Raw genomic sequence first — 20,033 nt, 5'->3', positions numbered from 1 at the left:
CATATTACGATATTTCGTAGGCGAGGCATTAAATCACAGAACTGAAAGTACTGCAGGATCACAGGTAGTCTACAATGTTAAAATATTTTAGTCTTTGCGGGTTTCGCCAGGAATTAATTAATAAAAGTTCATGCATATGTGTGATACTTAACTCACACGGAATAAGCATCTTTTTTTATTTTATTTTATTTATTTATTTTATTCATTTTTTTTTTTGGGGGGGGGGGGTCGACATGTATTTGATATATCGATCTAGAAAAAAAGAATGAAAGAGAAATTGGCAAAAAGCACACTCGAAAATCCAAATTCCAATTTGTGAGAGGGGGGATTTAAATTTTAAAGATCACATTCATTCTATGGAATTTTTTTCCCGCAGTAACTTGGACTCATAATGTACATCTACATGAAACATCTTAAAAAGTGCGTTGAGCTGTATTGCATATAGTAAGCTTAGATCACAGGTGCTTGATCTGAGGACAGGACCCCACTTCGATATAGACCCCTGGGCTTTAAAGACTTTTTTCTTATAAATAATGTTTCATTGAGATATTTCTGATAAGATATATACCAACAAACTACCTATTAAAACAAACGTTGTTTAAAATCTACCCAACATTCTATATATAAAAATCAACTTATATAATATAGAGTGGGGTAGAAATTTTATAAAATGTTAGTTTAAGCAAATTTTCTGAATTGATAGGATAGATTATATCACAAATGTTTTATCCATATATAATTTATGTGAAAAAAGTCGAACATGCCAGGGGGTCTATATGGGGGGGGGGGGGGCTGTCCTCAAGCACCTGTGGCTTAGATAACTATTTGGAAAGTGTAGCTTGTGTTTTGCATTTTCTGAATCAAATACACATAATTATTTAAGATCCATATGTCACTTAAAATAAAGCAACAAATAAGAGCAAAAATTGCCCCCTTCCCTCCAAAAAACCCCTATTATTAAAATACATGTACAGAATACTTTTTTTAAATATTTGATTTTAACCTCCAGAGACTTACAAAAAAATTGCACAAGGGAAGCTAAAAACGATGTTTATTTAGAAATTGAAAAAATATGATACACAAAAATACCCGATGTTAACTATTGGAATCCAATCTCCATGCAAACACCACTGATTGAATATTTCTTTAATATTAAATGAAAAATAAAAATCTGCTATTGTAGTTTTCCTTTCTTTCATTAGAATCTAAAGTTAGAGATCTTCGCCTGAAGAAAAGATGAAATGTCGTGAAAGTCTTATTAAATTTAACCTTGAACGGATATTGACCTACATTCATTTCGTAGAGGGAAAGGGTCGTGATGAACAAATTTGTCCAATTCCAAATCATTTAATTCTCGACAAAAGAATTAAAAATGACACATGAATACGAAATCTGAGTTCTCTGTGTGAGAATAAGATGACAATTAACTTGTGAATGTTTGGTCATTTATTATATAGAATGCCTAATGTATTTCATACCACAGTATGGTACATGTATTATTACTAACATTAAAAATGTATACCGGTATTCTTATCTTCAGAATTATTTGCTCCTTTGTCCTTTCACTTTGATTTGGAAATTAAAGGACCATGATTTTTTTTTCCTTCATGAAAGCTTCAAATTAAGAAAAATTATTGAAAAATCATTGAGAGCCAGCATTTTCTCCAACGAATAATTTCGCACACTGAATTTAGTAGTTAGATGAATTGCTTTTAAATATTAAAGCAAAATAGCCTGCAACTTCGATCTCAAAATTTTTTGTTGCAAAATTGTAAATAACTATTTCAATGACAGAAAAAAAATAACGATAATAACTTCTGTTGTTCATAACTTAAAAATTTCTAAGCTTCAATTGAATCAAAATTACATTATTGACGTCCTGTACAGTTATGATTTCTTATATAAAACTGTATATTGGATTGTATATAGAAATCTTTCTTCTGCTTTATTTTAGTCCAAGATTGTCATAAAAGTTTAAATAACATACACATTTATCATAATTATACACATTTTCAGAGCAAAATGAAAATTTTAAAAATGCAGCTCATAAGCTATAAAAACCTTGCCTTACTTTTATCTACATTATAATGTCCTGCTATTCATTTTCTGTTCTAATGTCAATCTTAACTGAGGAAAATGCTTCGTCGTTTTGACAAATGGTCCTCATACATTTCTGAACATATCAATTAGTTTCATTTAGCATTCGTTATTTTAAATCTTGAAACTTGAATCTCCAGTCTCGAAATCCGTCTTTTGGGCTGTATTTTCTTGCATTTTTTTTTCAACAGCAATAACATTATTTATTGAACTCCCCTCGAAAAAAAAAATAATGTACACTCGTTAAAGACTCGTTAAAGTTAGTTTCACATAGCATTTGTTAATCTTTTATTTAAAATTCTTTGGATTTGCAAGACTATCGAAAAAAAAACTAATCTAACAATGAAAAATACTACTCTCTGAATCTCACACTGTAACATGTGTAATAAGCATGCAAAAAGCCTTGCCCGTCGTGCAAACCATGGCTCAGTAAAAAAAGATTAACTCTTCCTGTCTCCTCTGAATAGACGTATACAATATTGGGTTAACGAACAGTAAACAAGTTCAAAATCGATTGAAATGATATACAAATTTGGAGCTGAGCAAACTTAGACATAATTATACAATTAAAAAAAATGAGAATCAGATACCATGGAGGAGTAAGCATTCCCTCTCGATTAGTCACATCATTGTGGATTCTTTGTTGTAATTGTGCAAACGGAAAAAAGACAACTCATTGTGAAAAATAAACTAATAATTTGTCGGAAAAAAACATAAGCACGCATGCATTCGACCTAATGATAGATTGAATTAGCTTGTAATCTATCGTAGAGACAATGGCAAATGAACAGGACAGAATTTGAGTTTCACCAACAATGGACATAAAAATTAAGACTCCTTTCCTACAAAAGTTTCGGGATGTCACGAAGAAGTGACACCGGCTTTAAACGATTTCTTTAAGTATCAAAGGCATCATGAAAATGGCCATTATCAAATACTACTACCAAGTTGGATGACATATCAAGGAAAATGTTGATCAAAACAAAGATGAAAGTGAAAACGTCTATTTAAATGTGACGATTCAGCAAGATCGGATATAAATTTAAAAAAAAAAATTTTGTGGTTTGTATTTTTGGGGGATAAAATATATATCTTTAAGGAAAGCAGAACAATCAAAAAGGCATATACCAGATCTCGATGTTGATGCTTTCACAGTAACGAGTTTATCTGGCGTATATTTTGTTTTTAAGATGAATAAAAGAAAAATAGATATTAGAGACAACATTGTTTATTTATTTAAAAATGCTGATACGAAAATGTTAAAAAAATTTAATGTTGAGTCACGTTTTGTCCGCCGTCACATTATGTCAGCCGTCACGAAATGTCCGCCTCTTTTTCGGAAAAATCGTCACGTTATGTCCGCCGTCACGAAATGTCCGCCTCTTTTTGGAAAAATCGTCACGTTATGTCCGCAGTCACGAAATGTCCGCCTCTTTTCGGATAAATCGTCACGTTATGTCCGCCGTCACGAAATGTCCGTCTCTTTTTCAGAAAAATGGTCACACTATGTCCGCTGCTACAATTTTTTTTATTTAAAAAAAATTGCATTCTTTGCATCGCAATATGATTCAAGATTCTTTAACTTCTTAGTAACGGTTTTATAAAAATTTGACATTTTTACACCACAAAGTACAAAAATAAATCCTTTTTATAGAAATTGAATTCCTTTAATCTAGCCTTTAAAACCAGTGTTTATTAGCATGAAATGAGATAAGAGGTGATCTGTGGTGTCTTACAACGATAGTTCAAATGTTTTACACTATGCTTTTCTTTTTTTTTTTTTTAACAAATGAAATAAATACATGTACATGAAGTAAACTAAAGTGTCGAATAAGTACATGTATGAAGAAACATGCATTTTTTTCTAAATGCCTTAATTTTTTATCGAACTTTGTATTTGTTGATCAATTTCCAATCCGAAATGTATGAAAAGTACTTTGATTCACACTCCATGAAAAAAAAATATTAGAGGTTTAATAATTTTTCCTCTATAATCTGATTAATTATAATGATGAACTTTGGAGAAATACCGTGGGTAAATGCATATTATCTGAAGAACTCAGACATTTTTGTAAGTATTTCCCTGATTTTCAAGAGCTGAGGACCGGACAGCCTTATAAGTATGTTTTTTTTCTTATTTCAGTTATTAATCGATATCTGTGGTAAGATATGTATATGTAAATATATATGATAATTGAACTCTACTACAGACCAGTCGGAATAAATTATTAAATTAATTTGTATAATGTAAACCAATCTCTGTATTTTTCATTTTCATATGAGCTCACTGGTGAGAGTACTGTACACAGATCGTCCAGATTTGTATAACCAACGAAGAAAAAGGAACAATAAACTGATTTCAAGACCTTTTCGTAAGGAATGAAGATTTTAGTTGATTGGTGATTTTTTTTTCTTGAGGTAATTTTATTAAGGTTATTTAAAAATTCTATATAAAATCACTTCAGCTATATTTAAGTGTGTTTTATTGGAACACTTAATTGTGTTTTTAGATTAAATTATACATGTTTTTATTAAAAACCTTGAGAGATCTAGGTACATATCAAACGGGGTGGAAGCTTCTAGAGGTAAACTTGTGATTTGTTTGCAATGGCTGTTAGGGGCCAATGCTTCAACAGTCCAATATCCATTTATCTTTATTGTATGAATGTCTAAATATTTGTGAAAAAAAATTATGCTTTTTCTTTAAATGCACAATACTTTATTTACTGTCCTTAAATGTAAAAAAGAAAGATTATTGTCAATTATAAAAAAAATACTTAACGTTTTCTTTTTCATGGGGAAACCCTTATTTATACCTAATTTACTGAAATATTGTTTACTTGTCTAATTTTCAAAACGCTCTTATCCTAGAACCTTTTATTACGAAAGAAGAAATTATACTTTTTGTATTTTAGATATCATGAGAAATGAAATGATAAAAAAGGAGCACAGGAAAGGAAATATTTGCCGTGCGAAGGCATTCCTGAAGATTTTATGTTTAGTAGCCATCTTCCAAATGAAAATCGTTCTATGCAATCAATCTTTGATTTCTCTGGCTGAAGGTTCGAAAAATGTAACAGAAATTGAAGAGAATGACATGACAAGTGCAACCAGAAAGAAGACTGAAGCAAGTGATGATTCTCCTGTTGCCATAACAACAGACTTGTATCTTAAATTAGAAACTAAAGAAATGAAGAACGACTCGGAAATATTAGATATGATGGAAAAGAGCACGACAGACAATACAACACTGATTTTGACCAATTTAACAGAACGTGATATTCAGTATTCTTCTCTGCTTGTACCTGTTAGCGCAATGTCAGTTGGAGTGCTTGTTATGACCTCAAATGGTTTAGTCTTAATTATAGCTGGTATACATCGTAATTTACGAACCAATACGTATCTCTGCGTAGTACTCAGTCTGTCTGTAAACGATTTTGTCTTAGGAATATGTACTTTTCTTAACGGGATTCGCGTCCTTTTACTCACGAATTCAAGCATCATTGAGTTATGTGTTTTGCTAAATGTAATGGGCATTTCGTGTCTCTTGATGTCTTTTTACCAAGTCCTTTGCATAAGTTTTCATCGGTTTCTTGTCATAACTGAAAATAGCTCAGACAAAAAACTTTTTGGAAAGAAACGGAAATACCTCGTGTTCATTACTGGATGGGTTTTAAACGTGGCTCTTGTATCCTCCTTTCTCTCGCCTTCTAAATACAATGCTAATGATAATTGCAATTACAGAAATGTATTTGGTGAGAAGATTGTTCTCCTTGGCGTGGTTAATACAGTACTGGGAACGTTGTACTTATCTCTAACACTTACATTTTATTGTCTGTCAATTTACAATCTGAAAACTCATTATTTGAATACTTCATCAAAATTTTCCCAACATATACACTATTCAAAGCGACGAAAAATGATAAAATCTATGAAATTAATTACCATTTTACTAATTGCCCTATTTTTATTAACTCTACCAGCGGCGATAATTCGCGTGGTTGAAAGCATCGTGAATGTCCAAACCGTTAGCACAATTGTTGTAGTATTTTTGTATGTTTTAGCAAACGTGAATTCTCTTATTAATCCCATAATATACCTTTTTAATATCCCGGAGTTTCTAACGGCACTGAAGCGTCCTATGTCCAGGTTTTCAAGTTCCCAACAAGACAGCAGAACTAAGTAATGAATAAATAAATCAATAAGCATTTAACAAGATTTAACCCATTATCATTATTAAATTTTGTAATTTGATTACATGTACATGTAAGAAAATTACTTTTGTGGTGTATATTTTGTGCAGCTTGATTTTCATTGAATTCAATGTGAACTAGAAACAATAATCATTTTTTTGTTGTTTTTTTCTTCATTTTGTTATCTATTCCCATTGACGCGTAATCGTTACCTGCAGTTCAAAATTACAAAAGGACTTGCATGAAACATTAGTAGGAAAAGAGTAAGAAAATCTATTTCAGCAAGGACAAAAAATGTTTTTATGTTTCTGTTAATGTACACAATTTATTTCAAAGAATCAACAGTATTCTAGCACATGGCTTCACAAAATTAGCACATGGCTTCACAAAATTTGATAATACACGTATCTGGATTAAAACAAAATGTTTGGTTCAAATAATCTTTCCTCAATTGGTTTAAAGCATTATCCTAAAATATAATGATATTCATCTTCTATCTGGTTACTACTGCATAAGCTACAGAATCTTTCATTTCTTTCTTGAGTACCGTTCCATCTACCTGTTTCAATTGAAAGGTGGTGATTTGTTGTTTTAAACTAAACAAAAGGTTTTCAAAATGTATATATATGATAACAGTGATAAATATTTTTCGCACTCAAATTGGTTTTAAAAATTCTATTATTTAATCTTAAAGGTTATGTTTGAATTAAGCAGAGGTTAAAGTTAAGAGAACAGCAGGTTTAACATGTTCCACCGTGTATCAAACTTTTCCCTTTTACCATTCTTATGACTATAATATTATACATTCATAATTTTGAAAAAAAAAAACGTTTTTCTTAACTATGAAAATGACATTTTGTTCGTAGTAGACTAAATTTTTTTTATTTTTGAAGTGAAGATTTGTAGATCTGCCATTGCTTTTTCGTTTTCCTAATAAATTTATAAACTGAACCTGCGTTTTCCTTCTCCGCTTGGTTATACTTACAAGAAATATATTTTTGTGTTTCATAATAAATTAGATTTGTGTTATTAGGTTTCTTTGTGCAGCTTGTAGTATAAACATAAACTTTAAGCCAACGAAGAAATTTTTTAAAGCATTTTGAATATTAGTATTTTCATCAATAAATCCTAAAATAAACAATTTCTTAGTAACACTAATCGTTAGACAAATCCTATCTTCAAACAAACGTAAAATTTCATAAAACAAAATGTGTAAAATGCATTCCCATATAGAAGGCGTACGTGTTCTATCGTTTCCTCCTTATCATGACAAAAGCTGCACAATTTACAGTAATATATATATTTTTTTTATTTTGAATAACTAAGATTTAGTTTTTTATCCTACATTGAAACCATTGCAGTATACAGACGTTTGTTACCCTGAGAGGTATTGTGTAAAGTTTTTTTTTTATTCCTGAGTTCTAACTTCTAAGAGCTCACTCAAATATATTTTACCTGCTGCAACAGAAAAAGATTTGAAGAAGGATTTCACAATACATATAGCATTTGAATTTTTTTTTTTTACATTTCATTAGGTACTACGTAGATATTTTACATAATTTAATGGATTAGTCAGCTTTTTTACTGCTATTTCCTGACCAAAATTTTCATCCAACCCTTTATAGCATGAATAATACTTTTGAATTCTAAAAAAAAATAATCTTTGTATTTGGATAGGTTTTGCAGAAATACTCATAAGTAAACAGCGAACCATTTTCATTAAGTTGTTTAGTGTTGCTATAAAACATTTGTTAATTATAAAATGGTTTTCTACCAAAATGCAAATGTGGATTGTAAAATAGTGATAATCACTAGCAACATCAAACTTTTTATCAAGATTTTTGTAACATTGTCCAGGACTTAAAACATCTGTCCAAATTTTATTTTTTATCTTTTAAGAAGTTTTAGTATATTCAATTCCATAACTTATAAATTTGTTCAAATCGAATTTAGGAATCATTTCATCGTCCTATTTATGATGTGTTATCCAAAAAAAATTCATAGAAGCTATAAAAGATATCAGATTTAACATTTTTAACCTTCATCTTCATATTTTTCACAATTATTTATTTTTTTTTACCCTATGAGTTGAGTTACTCCATATATATTAGCTTAAATAAATCGGTTATTGTTTTTAATCTCAGATATCCATGAAACGCGATTAATTATATTTTTTGATTTTTAGGAAAGTCCTATCTTTATATAAAGTATCAAAACAAATATAAATATTTGTCTAATTTTAGTTAGTCTGAACTTATAAAAAATACGCCAAATATGACTTAAATTACTATTTAGTAAATAAATAGTAAGTATCCTTTCCAGTGTTTTCCAAACTGATTTCAAGATATTCTTGGTAAAAAAAAGATTGATTGTGAAATAACCCTTGACCAAAGAGACTTTAAGTATTAATTGTGGGTAGACAATGTGAAAAAAATATTATTAAAAAAACAAGTAAGCGAGTTATGTAATTTGTTTTCTACATTACCTATTTATTGGTTATATTAACAAATGCATGAAAAAAAAAAAACAACAAATCACCCTCAAACAGGGTATATAGCGTATAAGTGAAAAATTTAACGAGACGCAAATTTCACGATTTGTACTTAAAAATGGGTATTTTATTTTTAGCGACAAGTAATTTTGGCGATTTTAAAATGCTCACTAATGAAACTATTTCAAATAAAACGCAATTAATTTTTAGCAATATTCAATTTTAGCGATCTCAACACCCTCGCTTATAATACCAAAATGAATTCCTCGCTAAAAAATGCTGCTTATACGGTATACATTTTCTAATTTGATCCGATACATGATCACAAAAGCGTGCTTAATAAGTTTGGATACTTTCTTAACCGAGGTAAATTACTTACAAACAAGTTGATGTTTCAGCAGTCTCGTTTAACGTCGTCATTTCGTATGTTCCATGGTCGATACAATGACTTTGTCAACATAAAAATTAACATTAAGTCAACTGCTGACTGACGTTGTTTGACCATTATTTACACTGAGTTGTAGACGGATTTTTTTCTTTTCGTTTATTTCCCGAACATAACAAGGGACACACGGCGGATGTGACCGGTCCTCAGGGAATGCTTACTCCTCCATGTCAACTGATCCCATCTCTAATGTTTAAGAGTCTGTGTTTGCTCTGCTCCGTAACTGTATTGTTTAATGAACATTTGGGATCGAGTATTGTTTGTTATCTCCATATAATATATAGAATTACCAATGAAAGAAATTTAACATTTTTCTTTGGAAAAAATTATATACAGTTTCACTAGCTTCAAAAGAAGAAGACAATCTTACATAGATGTTCACTAAAAAGTAATTTCAAAATTGTTATACATGTATTTTTGTAGGTGTCCAAGAAGAACAATTATTTCTGTTATTAATCAATTAGGATTTAAAAGTAAAATTAAAAGAAGAGATTAAAGAAACTAGCTATTTATAATAAATTTCGTATTTGGCATGGTCTATTAAACGCTTTAAGTGATGATGCGTAGATGTTATGAAATTTAAGAAAAAAGGGGTCTTGATTGACCAAATAATGCAGACAATTAAGATATTGAATAGTAAGTTCTTTCATACAAAATATTAACAGAAAAAATTACAAACACGTTCATTAAAAAAGAAAAAAAATGTTTTATTCTATTTCATTTTAAGAAAATATGCTAAATTAAGTCTCAAACACATCCCTAATAAAATGACAGAAAAAAGAGATAAATTCTTGTTAAAAATGTTGTAATTCTATTGAAACATAAGCACGTGTAAAATTTAAAGTAATTTTCAATTTTATATAAATATTTGAGTGACTTCTCAATTCTCATTTTCCAGACAGATTAAACTGTACGTTACAGAAGTACAATCTCAGTCATTAATATTTTGGGAGTATAATTATCGTGGGTGTAGACTTTATGGTGATATTATGTGTATATGAGTGAGGCACAATAAAATAACGTGTAAAACTCCATGATCAAAACATATTTGCAAAAAACAAAAAGAGGGAATTCTAACAAACTTGATAAAACTTATAAGATAGATGCTGAAAAGTTGACATCCGCTGCTTATATTTTATAGAGACATAACAATAAATGTCAATATCGGAAGTATAATAATTATAAGAAAATGTGATATGGAAGTGGTCCCGCTGTTTTCTGACAAGACGAGGATGCAGTCCGTCCTTATATATACCCAGGCTCCTTACCATTTATTGGAAGGCGACAGTCAGTCCGAGACTCTAGGCACAGAGAAAGGTAAGAATGAATGATATTGTAATTTCATGCGTAAAAAACAATACTGAAATCCCTTGTAGACATATCACTTGGGTCTTTTTCTAGCATTCTTTCTTGAAATATTTCATAGAAAATTGCCCAAATCCTGTTGAAACATTTCATATGCCTTTTTCTGTTAATACTTTAAAAAAAAAACAATTAAGATTGAAATATGATTTTGTAATTTTATATGTAAAACGTTACTGAAATACTTTCAAATTGATGAAATATTCTATGGGGTTCTTCCTGAAAAAAAGCAAACATCCTATTGGAACATTTCTTACACCTTTTTTTTCAAATGAAATGTTCTCATTTTTTTAAGGATTATGCAAAAGATTTTCGATTGTCAGGAAAAAAGTATGCTCCATGCATTTACTTTGTTACGAAACTTAATTAAAAAGAATTAATAATCATCTGATGGGTTTATTACCTAACTATCTTATTACATGTAATGATTTTCTGCAGCATATTTTTTTTTAACGTTGCATGTGAATTTAAAGCATAAAAATAATTGTTGTTTCTTATTGCAAAAAAATCATCTAATTCAAAATTTATACCCATTTGGTTTTGTGATTACAAAAATGAGAAGAAAGTCAAATTTTCATTTACAAGTAAATTCATTCCATTAAACACTAGTAAATGTCAATATCTGCGAAATCTTACCTTTTGGTCCATATCACAATATAAATGTCAAAATTAAAGATAAACCAATAATAGATAAACCAAAATCCTGCTTTCGAATTTCACTTACTAGTATTCATATTCCCTTTTCAAAACTTTTGAACAGATGAGGTGTTATTTTGGTATATACATATTTTACGTCAAAATCAGAATAAGAAAGATTTTCTTTAAAAAAAAGTAATAATGGCAGGATTCTAGCAAAAATCCGTTTTTAAAATGGTCACAGGATGCTCTGTGATAAACTTGATGACTTCAACTTTTCGTGAACTTCTCGTACTTCCAGAAATATACTTCAATCATCTGGAAATTGGGTCAATGTCTCGCACTTTGATAAGTACATGTTAGAGCATGCTCTACCAACAAAGAATTTTTACAGTGAGGAAAGCTACTGGCAAAAAGTTGATGAAACAAAAATATTAACAGTCCTCGTGTGCCTTTCATATATGAAGGATATGGAGATAACGAACAGTATTCAATCTCAAAGTCCATAAAACAATACAAAAAAAGGAGCAGAGCAAACACGGCGCTCCGAAAGATCAGAGGTGGGATCAGGTGCCAGTCAGTCGTCAGTCAGCATTTGACTCAATGATTAATTGTATTTGCTGCCAAGATCATTGTATCGACCATAGAACTTACGAAATGATATTACTTTACACGTGTTACTGCTGATATTCTTGTTTCATCAACTTGCTTGTCAATAATTTACCTCGTTTTAGAAATTGTTCGTACGAAGAGCATGCTCTTGCATATCTAATCAACTGAGATATATGTATTCCGTATGCAGGTGATGAAGGTATATTGCTGCATAAGTAAGGGAATATATATATATAAAAGGCCACAGAACATAAAAAAGAACAATTTCGATTTACTTATTTATTACTATTAAGTTTTAATTTTTTTTCCAGATTGTGATATCGACAGAATGGGACCGTGCATTACACATTTTCTAGCATTTTGTTTGTTCCTGTCTGTAACAGTTCAGAATCCTTTAGATAACAGGACTGTAATGCTGGCATCCAGATCAGCAAGGTGATCTTTTTCACTAATAAATATTTTGTATATTTTTGTCATAATGTTAAATTAAACGAAAAGTAACAGGGCAATTTTATATCATTAGTTGTATTGGACGGGTCGGTAGATGTACAGTTAGCGCTATTGTTGACAATACAGTAACATATACTGGTATTGAATTGCAGATGTGCAATTTCGAAAAGTTATAAACACCTACAAAGAAACAACGTAGTGTATTATATTGATTTCTGTTCCATCAATGGGGTGACCATCCATGTGTATAAATGTTAAAATGCAAAAAAATTCTTGTATGCTCAAAATGATTATTGTTGTCATGAAGAAAACAATCGTTATAAGTAAAACTTGTCTATTCCGAGCCATCATTTAAACCAAAGAATTTGGCCGGATAAGACAACATTCCCCTTTAGATAACATATTAGACAAATGAAATCTTTACAGAGAAGATTCCAGAAAACACAAAATCTTATTTATGCAAGTTTCACTGAAACAATTCGAGATATTTGTGTAGTTAATTCCCGATTTGTTACTCATTTATTTATTTCATTTTACAGAAAGGTCCGAAGCACTGGTCTTTTAGGGGAGTTTGAAATGATGAATGCTCTGGCTGAGGTTATGAACTCATATCTTGCACATGGACTGAATATATCTTATTAGTAAGTTTAATGTCATCAAATATACGGTTTTAAATTATGTTCATTTAAGCACTGAAGTACAGCACAGTATGATTTGTTTTACTTGTGGCTTTTATGAAAATTCTTTAAAAGACATTTTATTTTGTATTGATGTATTTGAAATCTGTAAAGCTTGCCTTTCTTTACTGTAAGTATTTTGCCATTTTGCCACTATTATCTTTATAAGAATTTTATCACTTTCTTTTTTTTTTTTTAAACTTCAGTGGAAAATGAGATAAACAAGGAGTTCTTCCACGTAGGTATACAATTATTACTTTTTTCAAATTTCTTTTCTAAATTAAAATTATTATAACTTTATATTTAAAGCTTTAAGTCTGCAAGTAAGTAATATTATGAATGCATTAATCACCAACAATCGCTAAACAATATTTTATCTGATTTATGAGTTACCTCCCAATCCCTCTCTGACTCTCTTTCTCTCTCACTTATTTTTTGTTGTTGTAATTATTGGTGGTATTTAACAATTCCTCTCATTTTTCTTACAGGAATCACCAACGACCAAGAAATAAAAAGTGATGTTTTGTACATAGACATTAAAATTGAAGAAATAAATTGCTCATGCTCAATGAATGGAATTATTATCAATATTGTCATTATTGTGTCGATCTCAAATTGATCTAAAAAGAGTTAAGAAAAAATGAAACTATATATCGGTTTGACCTTTTCCAACTTCTGTGATCAGACACAGAATATTTGCTTTCGTCTTTCTGACGAATTGAATGTACGTGCTAGTTAGAAGAAGTTAGATAAAATGGTTTTAGTTCTACCATGTTCTAATGAACTCAATATTTGGTTGGACAACAGAGTTTTTATCTATTTGTTCAAAAGTACAGGTATTTGTTTTTTCTTCTTTGGTCAATATTCTACATTACTATAATAAAGCAAAACATCAAAGATTGATTGATTGTTTACTGTTTAAGAGTAGGTAATATTTCAGCCATAAAGACGTGTGAACATAAAGCACATGTCATTGAATCAAATGCTCTTTGTGGATGAGATTTAGACATTAAAAATTTTTTATTGACTCCTATCCTTTTCAGTCTCAGGTTTTATGGAAGTTTTACTTAATTTTTGTGTACGTTATAATACGCTTAATACTTAATTAATGCTTCTTGGTTTTTCTTTAGTTTTTATGTATAACACATGTATAATTTCTTGTCTTAACAACACGAAATACTACACCAATTTAGCACTTATACATCAACAAAAATGAAACAAAAATGAAACATCATTAACAAAGTTTGCATTTTTTTATTTATTTTTTTCCAATAAAAGTTCGATATTAAAAGAAGATACATAAAAAATAATAAAGCAACTTTTATTTCTCCTGCATAAAATCTTTTCGAACATCTTTTTATTAATAAATAGTACTACTTTTAATTCTTAAAGGAATGCACTTATATTTTATTACATGAAACGTCAGCTCAACAGTATTTACACAAGTAGTCGATTTTTTTAACTGCAAGCAGTTATGACCTACTTTTCTGACTTGCATATGATTGGACCAGGACGTTTTATCTAACGACGAGTGTATTTTGTTTTTAAATGAGGAAGCTTTCCGTGCGTTGTAAGCCTAGCTAGGAAAATTGTGGGATGTGGACTGAGCATAGAATTATTTGTAAGTAAATCAAATTGATTTCATTGCATACAGAATTGCGTATTATGCACAAGGAAATTGTTCAAGGTCATTCAATACATACACACGTAGCATTGAAATAATTAATATAAATAATGACGAGTAGCGGTTTTCCGGTTTCATGCTCAATGATTGACATAAAACTGAATTCAATTATTTTGTCGTAGAATGATATGGAATCTCTGTCAACAACACTAGCAGATGACTTTCTTACATGCTCCATATGCTGTGAAATCTATACGGAACCCCAAACGCTGCCATGTTTACATTCATTTTGCAAGAAATGTATTCAGACGTTCATCCAATCTGGTTGTACGGAAGAGCCATATCACTGCCCAATCTGCAGAGAACCGTTTTCATTGGAAAATAAAGGACTTAAAAAGAATTTTTGCTTACAGAATATGGTTGACCTGATTAAAAAACAATCCGATTTATCTAAAACTTTTTGTTCGTTTTGTATGGATGAGGATCATATCGCTGTTTCCCAGTGCTTAACTTGCTTAGATTTTCTCTGCGAGGAGTGTTCGAAAACAAGACATACATTCACCACCCAAACCAGAAATCATAAAGTTAAGTCATTAATTGAAATAAAGGAAGGCAAATATGACAGAGAAATAGAGGTGGCTAAAAAAATTCGTTGCCCAAAGCACAACCATGAAATTCGATACTTCTGTCTCCAATGTAACCTCTCTCTATGTGGAGACTGTGCTTTATTTGACCACGAACATACAGATGTTAAACTTATTTCTGAAGTAAGAAGAACCAAAGAATCCAAAATATCCAGCATACTAGAACCACTAAGAACAAATCTTCAGACTTTACAGGAAAAGCGTTCAACAGTTGAGATACGGATGAAAGAATTAGTTGAAAAGGAAACATTGATGAAAGGTGAGATAGAAAAGGTATGCAGTGATGCAGTGAATAGCATTCACGAGGCTCAAAAGAATATTACAGAAGAACTCACGAAAAAAGTAAATCCTGGAAGAGAATGTCTAATACATGTCCATGATAAAGTAACTGAATTGTTCAAAAACATTTCTGAGTCAGTCAAGTTTTCTGAGAATATTCTGAGTAGAGGAAATGATGTTGAGGTGTTGTTTTTGCTTGACGAAATTTACGAAAGACTTTCAAAACTGAACGAAACGTATGCGACACAAGAGCATCAATTTCAATGTCCCTCCGTTGAAATTCCATATTTACATTTGAAATGGAACGAACCATTTATGATGAGTTTTTCTACCAGGATTGATGATAAAGACATTGTTAACATGAAAGAGGCCCTTAAAATAACGACAAAAACGTGTGAACCGAAACGTCCCTCGGTACAAAATTCATCAAGTAACTTGTCTGAACAAAAACAAAATTCAAAAAGTCTACCAAATCTTACTCTTAAAGAGAAACCTCATGAGACTTTTAGGCTCCAGTTCAATAAAAATCTTTATCTAGATGACGTCAGCGATTTGCGCACCCCCGTGTTTACCAGTGTTGCATGGACGGCCGATGGTCGTATAGCGGCAATAGACAGAGAAAACAACAAAATCAAAATTTTAACACACGACACTGAAGTACATGCAGTTAAATCAATAAAGGTACCAGGTGCATGTGTGATTTCCTCATATCGAATGGGATTTGCTTGTCTCGCTGGTTCAAGGTTGCTTATTTTCGATCAAAACTTTAATGAATTGAACAGATTTGAAGGAATTTCAACGATAATCACACAACATCCAGAATGCGATACACTAGCGTGGATGTCAAAGAAAAAGGTTTTTATCAAAACCTGTGACAGGATCGATGAACGGGAAATATTAAACGACCAAGGGAAAAAATTCTCCTTCGGCAAACCGGTGTATGCCAGCCGTCTTCCGAACAAAACACTGATCGTGTCCGACTGGATAAAAGACCGTGTGTACCTGCTTGACCAAGACTGCAAGATTTTCAAGAGAATTAATGCCTACCCAGGATCAATTGCTTTTGATACTGAAAATAACATTTTTATATCTGAATACTTTGATGGGAGTCTTTCAATATTTGACAGCAAAGGGATTAATAAATCCTTTATCAAAATTGACAAATGGCAGACTAAACCAAGAAGCATTGCTATTTTCAAAGATGCTCTACTTATCGCAAGTTCAAACAAAGTCAATATATATAATTTTTTGTCTTAAATGATTTAATGACCATATCTTAAAATAGACTAGTGTATTCAAAGATGTCTCATATTATTTAACGTAGAAATAAAATTATTGATTAAAATGTTTACATGTCCATGTACATACAGTATCGAATTTTTTTCTTCATAGAAAAGAATTCAAATAAAGTAATAATTGGGATTTTATTTAATGATCACAACAATAAAAATAATTTTGAATTTCTATACGTAAACTCTATTCCTAAACTTCATAACAATTTGTAGAAAGAAAGATCCATTGCGGGTTCTAATAAATGTTTTAAAGCCTTTCGTATATCCTCACTAAAATATTAACAGCAGAATAACTTCGGAAATACTGTTTAACTAAATTTTTGAGAAATGTAAATCGGTTGTGAATATTCAAAAATCCTGATCATTCACATTTAAAATCAAAGTTCTTTCAATTTTTTTCTCAATATTTATAATTTTAAAATGTATGACTTTTTAACACATTACACAATTAGAATTATCAGAAGCCCTTTAAAATGAACTAACAAATCAACTTTTCTTGGCATTAGTCAGTGGCAAATTTATTTTGCTAAGCCATTCTGCTTTCAAAGACACACACAAAAAATCAAAATTAATATTAAAAATATCTTGAGTTTCTAACTAACAATATCTGTGTAGTTTTTGGACTAGATCTTTGCATACAAGTAATTTGTTCGAATTCTAATGAATATTAATTTTGGTCATACCATGAATGATTGTATTTAAACTGATTTTTCAAAATTTGTCATAAACTTGTAAAGATGGTTGATGACAAAGTATGATTGCATACCATTGATATTCAGAGTCATTACATTACATGTAGGGATAGACAAATATGAAGAGACCTGGGATAAAATCTTCATTCTTGTGTTTACAGGATCATCTTTTGAACACTAATGGGGTTTTTTGTTCTCTCTCTTCTGAATCGCTTTAAAAAAAGTGGGTCTGCTGGTAGTAGGAATTTCTTTCCTAGAAAATTTCACACACTTATTGACAGGATCAAACAAGTTCAGGAGTAAATGTAACGGATATTTTAAAAAATGATCGTTTTTAAATGATGGATTTAAAAATGTTTTAGTCAGTCGATGAGGAGGGGGCAAATAAACAATTTTTAAAGATGACCCAGGATAAATTTCTTGCTCTTACCTGCTTGTCCTCAGTTTAACGGAATATAAGCACTTTGATATAATTATTTGTTTCACAGCTGTTTTCATGAGAAGGCAAGAAAAAAGATGTATCAGTATCTAGCTATGGTATTTATTAAATTAACATTCAAAATTATTTAGTATAAAAACATTCTGATTGTACTTACAAGTACTCTGAAGTTAATATTCGAAAGATGCTTGATCATGAGTTTCTGATTGACAGTGGGGTTTTTGAAGACCAGGTCTTCCAACAATCTATGAGAATTCCCCATTGGTACCAACTGCACACCCTTACAAACAGACCTACGTTTGTATTCATATGTAGCAGGATTTGTCCAAAAGAAACACTTGCTGTGCCTCGACATTTAGATATATCGACGACGTTTTGTCAATTAAGAATGGTTAAAACATATAATGTGAGGTTGATGAATCCTTTTATATATTCAAAAAGCTATTTTAAATATACTCTAGATTTACAGTGGACAGGCGTGTATGTATCGTTAAATATTTAGCACTAAATGTGCTTCTAATTTAATAATTTGGAAATTAAATACATTCACTGCAAACCCAGGGCTATTTAAATGTCTTTGTTAAAGACACCATTATTCGTTTTTCAATTTGAAAAATATCTTATTCTTACCTCTTAAAGCAGAAACATTTGTTGTTGATTAAATTTCGTTTATTCTGATGTCAATGATTTATACATGTATTGTGTAAACTTAATTGCTAAACAACTATAATCAACGAGTACAAAACCTTTTTAGATGACAAATCAGAGGAAGTTTACCCCCACCAGAATCTGTGCTCATACAATTGATTATTTGATAATTTTTTTTAACTAATTCAGTTGTAAGGATCATCACTCCACATAAACTGTTGATATATAATCATTTATCTAGCATAGATATGTGTCAATGTGTCAAAGTCTAATTTAGTTAACGCTACATCAGGTGATAGTCACAAGGTTGGAAAATGACTGCGTTATAACATAAAAAAGGTATTTTATTATTTTTATAAACAATTGTTAATTGATATTTGATTAATACAGTCAAAAAATTTCAGTTCTTGTGAAGTTCACTTTATAATAAAATAACATTTGTTCAAGGAGAGCGTTGATTTTAAAAATACTGTAAAATCACATATTTTCAAGGGGCCAAAATTTTGTGGTTTGAGGAATTATATCTATGTTCCTTTGTTATTAATGCAAGACCGAGGCCAAGTCAACTGAGCTAGTTTTTTGATGGATTTCAAGAAAATAACAACAGTAATGAAAGTGAAAAAAAATGTCATTTATTGAAGTAAATCACGCAAAACAAAAATTAAACATATTAAGGGGGTCAGACAAGACTAGTAAAAACTTCGAAAGAACAAAAAATCTTTGGTATCATATTATGCAATCTGATCCCTTAAAATTAAATATAGCATAAAGCCGGCACTGGTATGCCTGCCATCAAAAAAGGGTGAGATAAAAGAAAATAAACGCCAAACAAACAAGTATGAACACTAAAACATATACATGTATAACAATGTTGATATTTGCATATCTTGGTATTTTGTTTTTAATATCATACAAGAGAAATTAGTCTTATTTTTTCTTTTCATGAATAAATGATTTGTATTTATCATTTCTACAGTTTTAGATTTCATTGAATGACTTTAAAAAAAAAACATTTATATGATTTATTGAAGTTTGGCATCTTTTTTTTCTGAAAAAGAGAACTACTTAGTAGGAATTGATTTTAATATATACCTACAATGTAGTAATAAGCTGTTCCCTTACTCACACCAGCTATGGAAAGACCATACGATATCTTTATTATAAAATAAGAATACTTTGATCCTTCCCTATTCTCTCTCTGTTACTTACTTTCTCACTTTTTCAAACAATATGAGCCTTGACTTTAACTGCTAGAAACTAAACAAATTGCTCATAAAGTATTCGTAAATATCTCTTTAAAGGGAAAATATATTAAAATAATTTCATTTAACCGAAAGTTATTGCTAACATATCATTCAAGTTCATACGTTATTATGTTAATTCTTTTCATAATTTAGTCATATTGTTTGTCATACAACTTCATATTCAGACATCTATAATCTTTTCAGTAGA

The 20,033-nt window shown here is 30.3% G+C and overlaps 1 protein-coding gene and 1 long non-coding RNA gene across 3 annotated transcripts; both read left to right on the top strand.

Annotated features, from left to right (window-relative positions):
• Nucleotides 1-12,145: 12,145 nt before the first annotated feature.
• Nucleotides 12,146-13,541, top strand: LOC134234714 (uncharacterized). Of its 2 annotated transcripts, none has more exons than XR_009985246.1 (4): nucleotides 12,146-12,271; nucleotides 12,826-12,927; nucleotides 13,170-13,201; nucleotides 13,452-13,541. It is a non-coding gene; the product is annotated as an uncharacterized LOC134234714 (long non-coding RNA). The 2 variants fall into 2 exon arrangements; XR_009985247.1 differs by having other exon boundaries at nucleotides 13,170-13,205.
• A 927-nt stretch (nucleotides 13,542-14,468) lies between these two features.
• On the top strand, nucleotides 14,469-16,960 carry LOC134234702 (E3 ubiquitin-protein ligase TRIM56-like). The gene is made up of 2 exons (XM_062716757.1): nucleotides 14,469-14,584; nucleotides 14,770-16,960. Exon 2 carries the CDS (start codon nucleotides 14,776-14,778, stop codon nucleotides 16,765-16,767), a length of 1,992 nt encoding a protein of 663 aa, XP_062572741.1. The 5' UTR covers nucleotides 14,469-14,584; nucleotides 14,770-14,775; the 3' UTR covers nucleotides 16,768-16,960.
• Nucleotides 16,961-20,033: the final 3,073 nt, after the last annotated feature.

The sequence above is a fragment of the Saccostrea cucullata genome, unplaced genomic scaffold (genome assembly GCF_032062105.1).
Source record: "Saccostrea cucullata isolate Sc308-1 unplaced genomic scaffold, CSIRO_AGI_Scuc_v1 ctg889, whole genome shotgun sequence".
In the NCBI taxonomy this organism is placed as follows: domain Eukaryota; kingdom Metazoa; phylum Mollusca; class Bivalvia; order Ostreida; family Ostreidae; genus Saccostrea; species Saccostrea cuccullata.
This window is presented reverse-complemented; position numbering and strand designations above follow the sequence as displayed.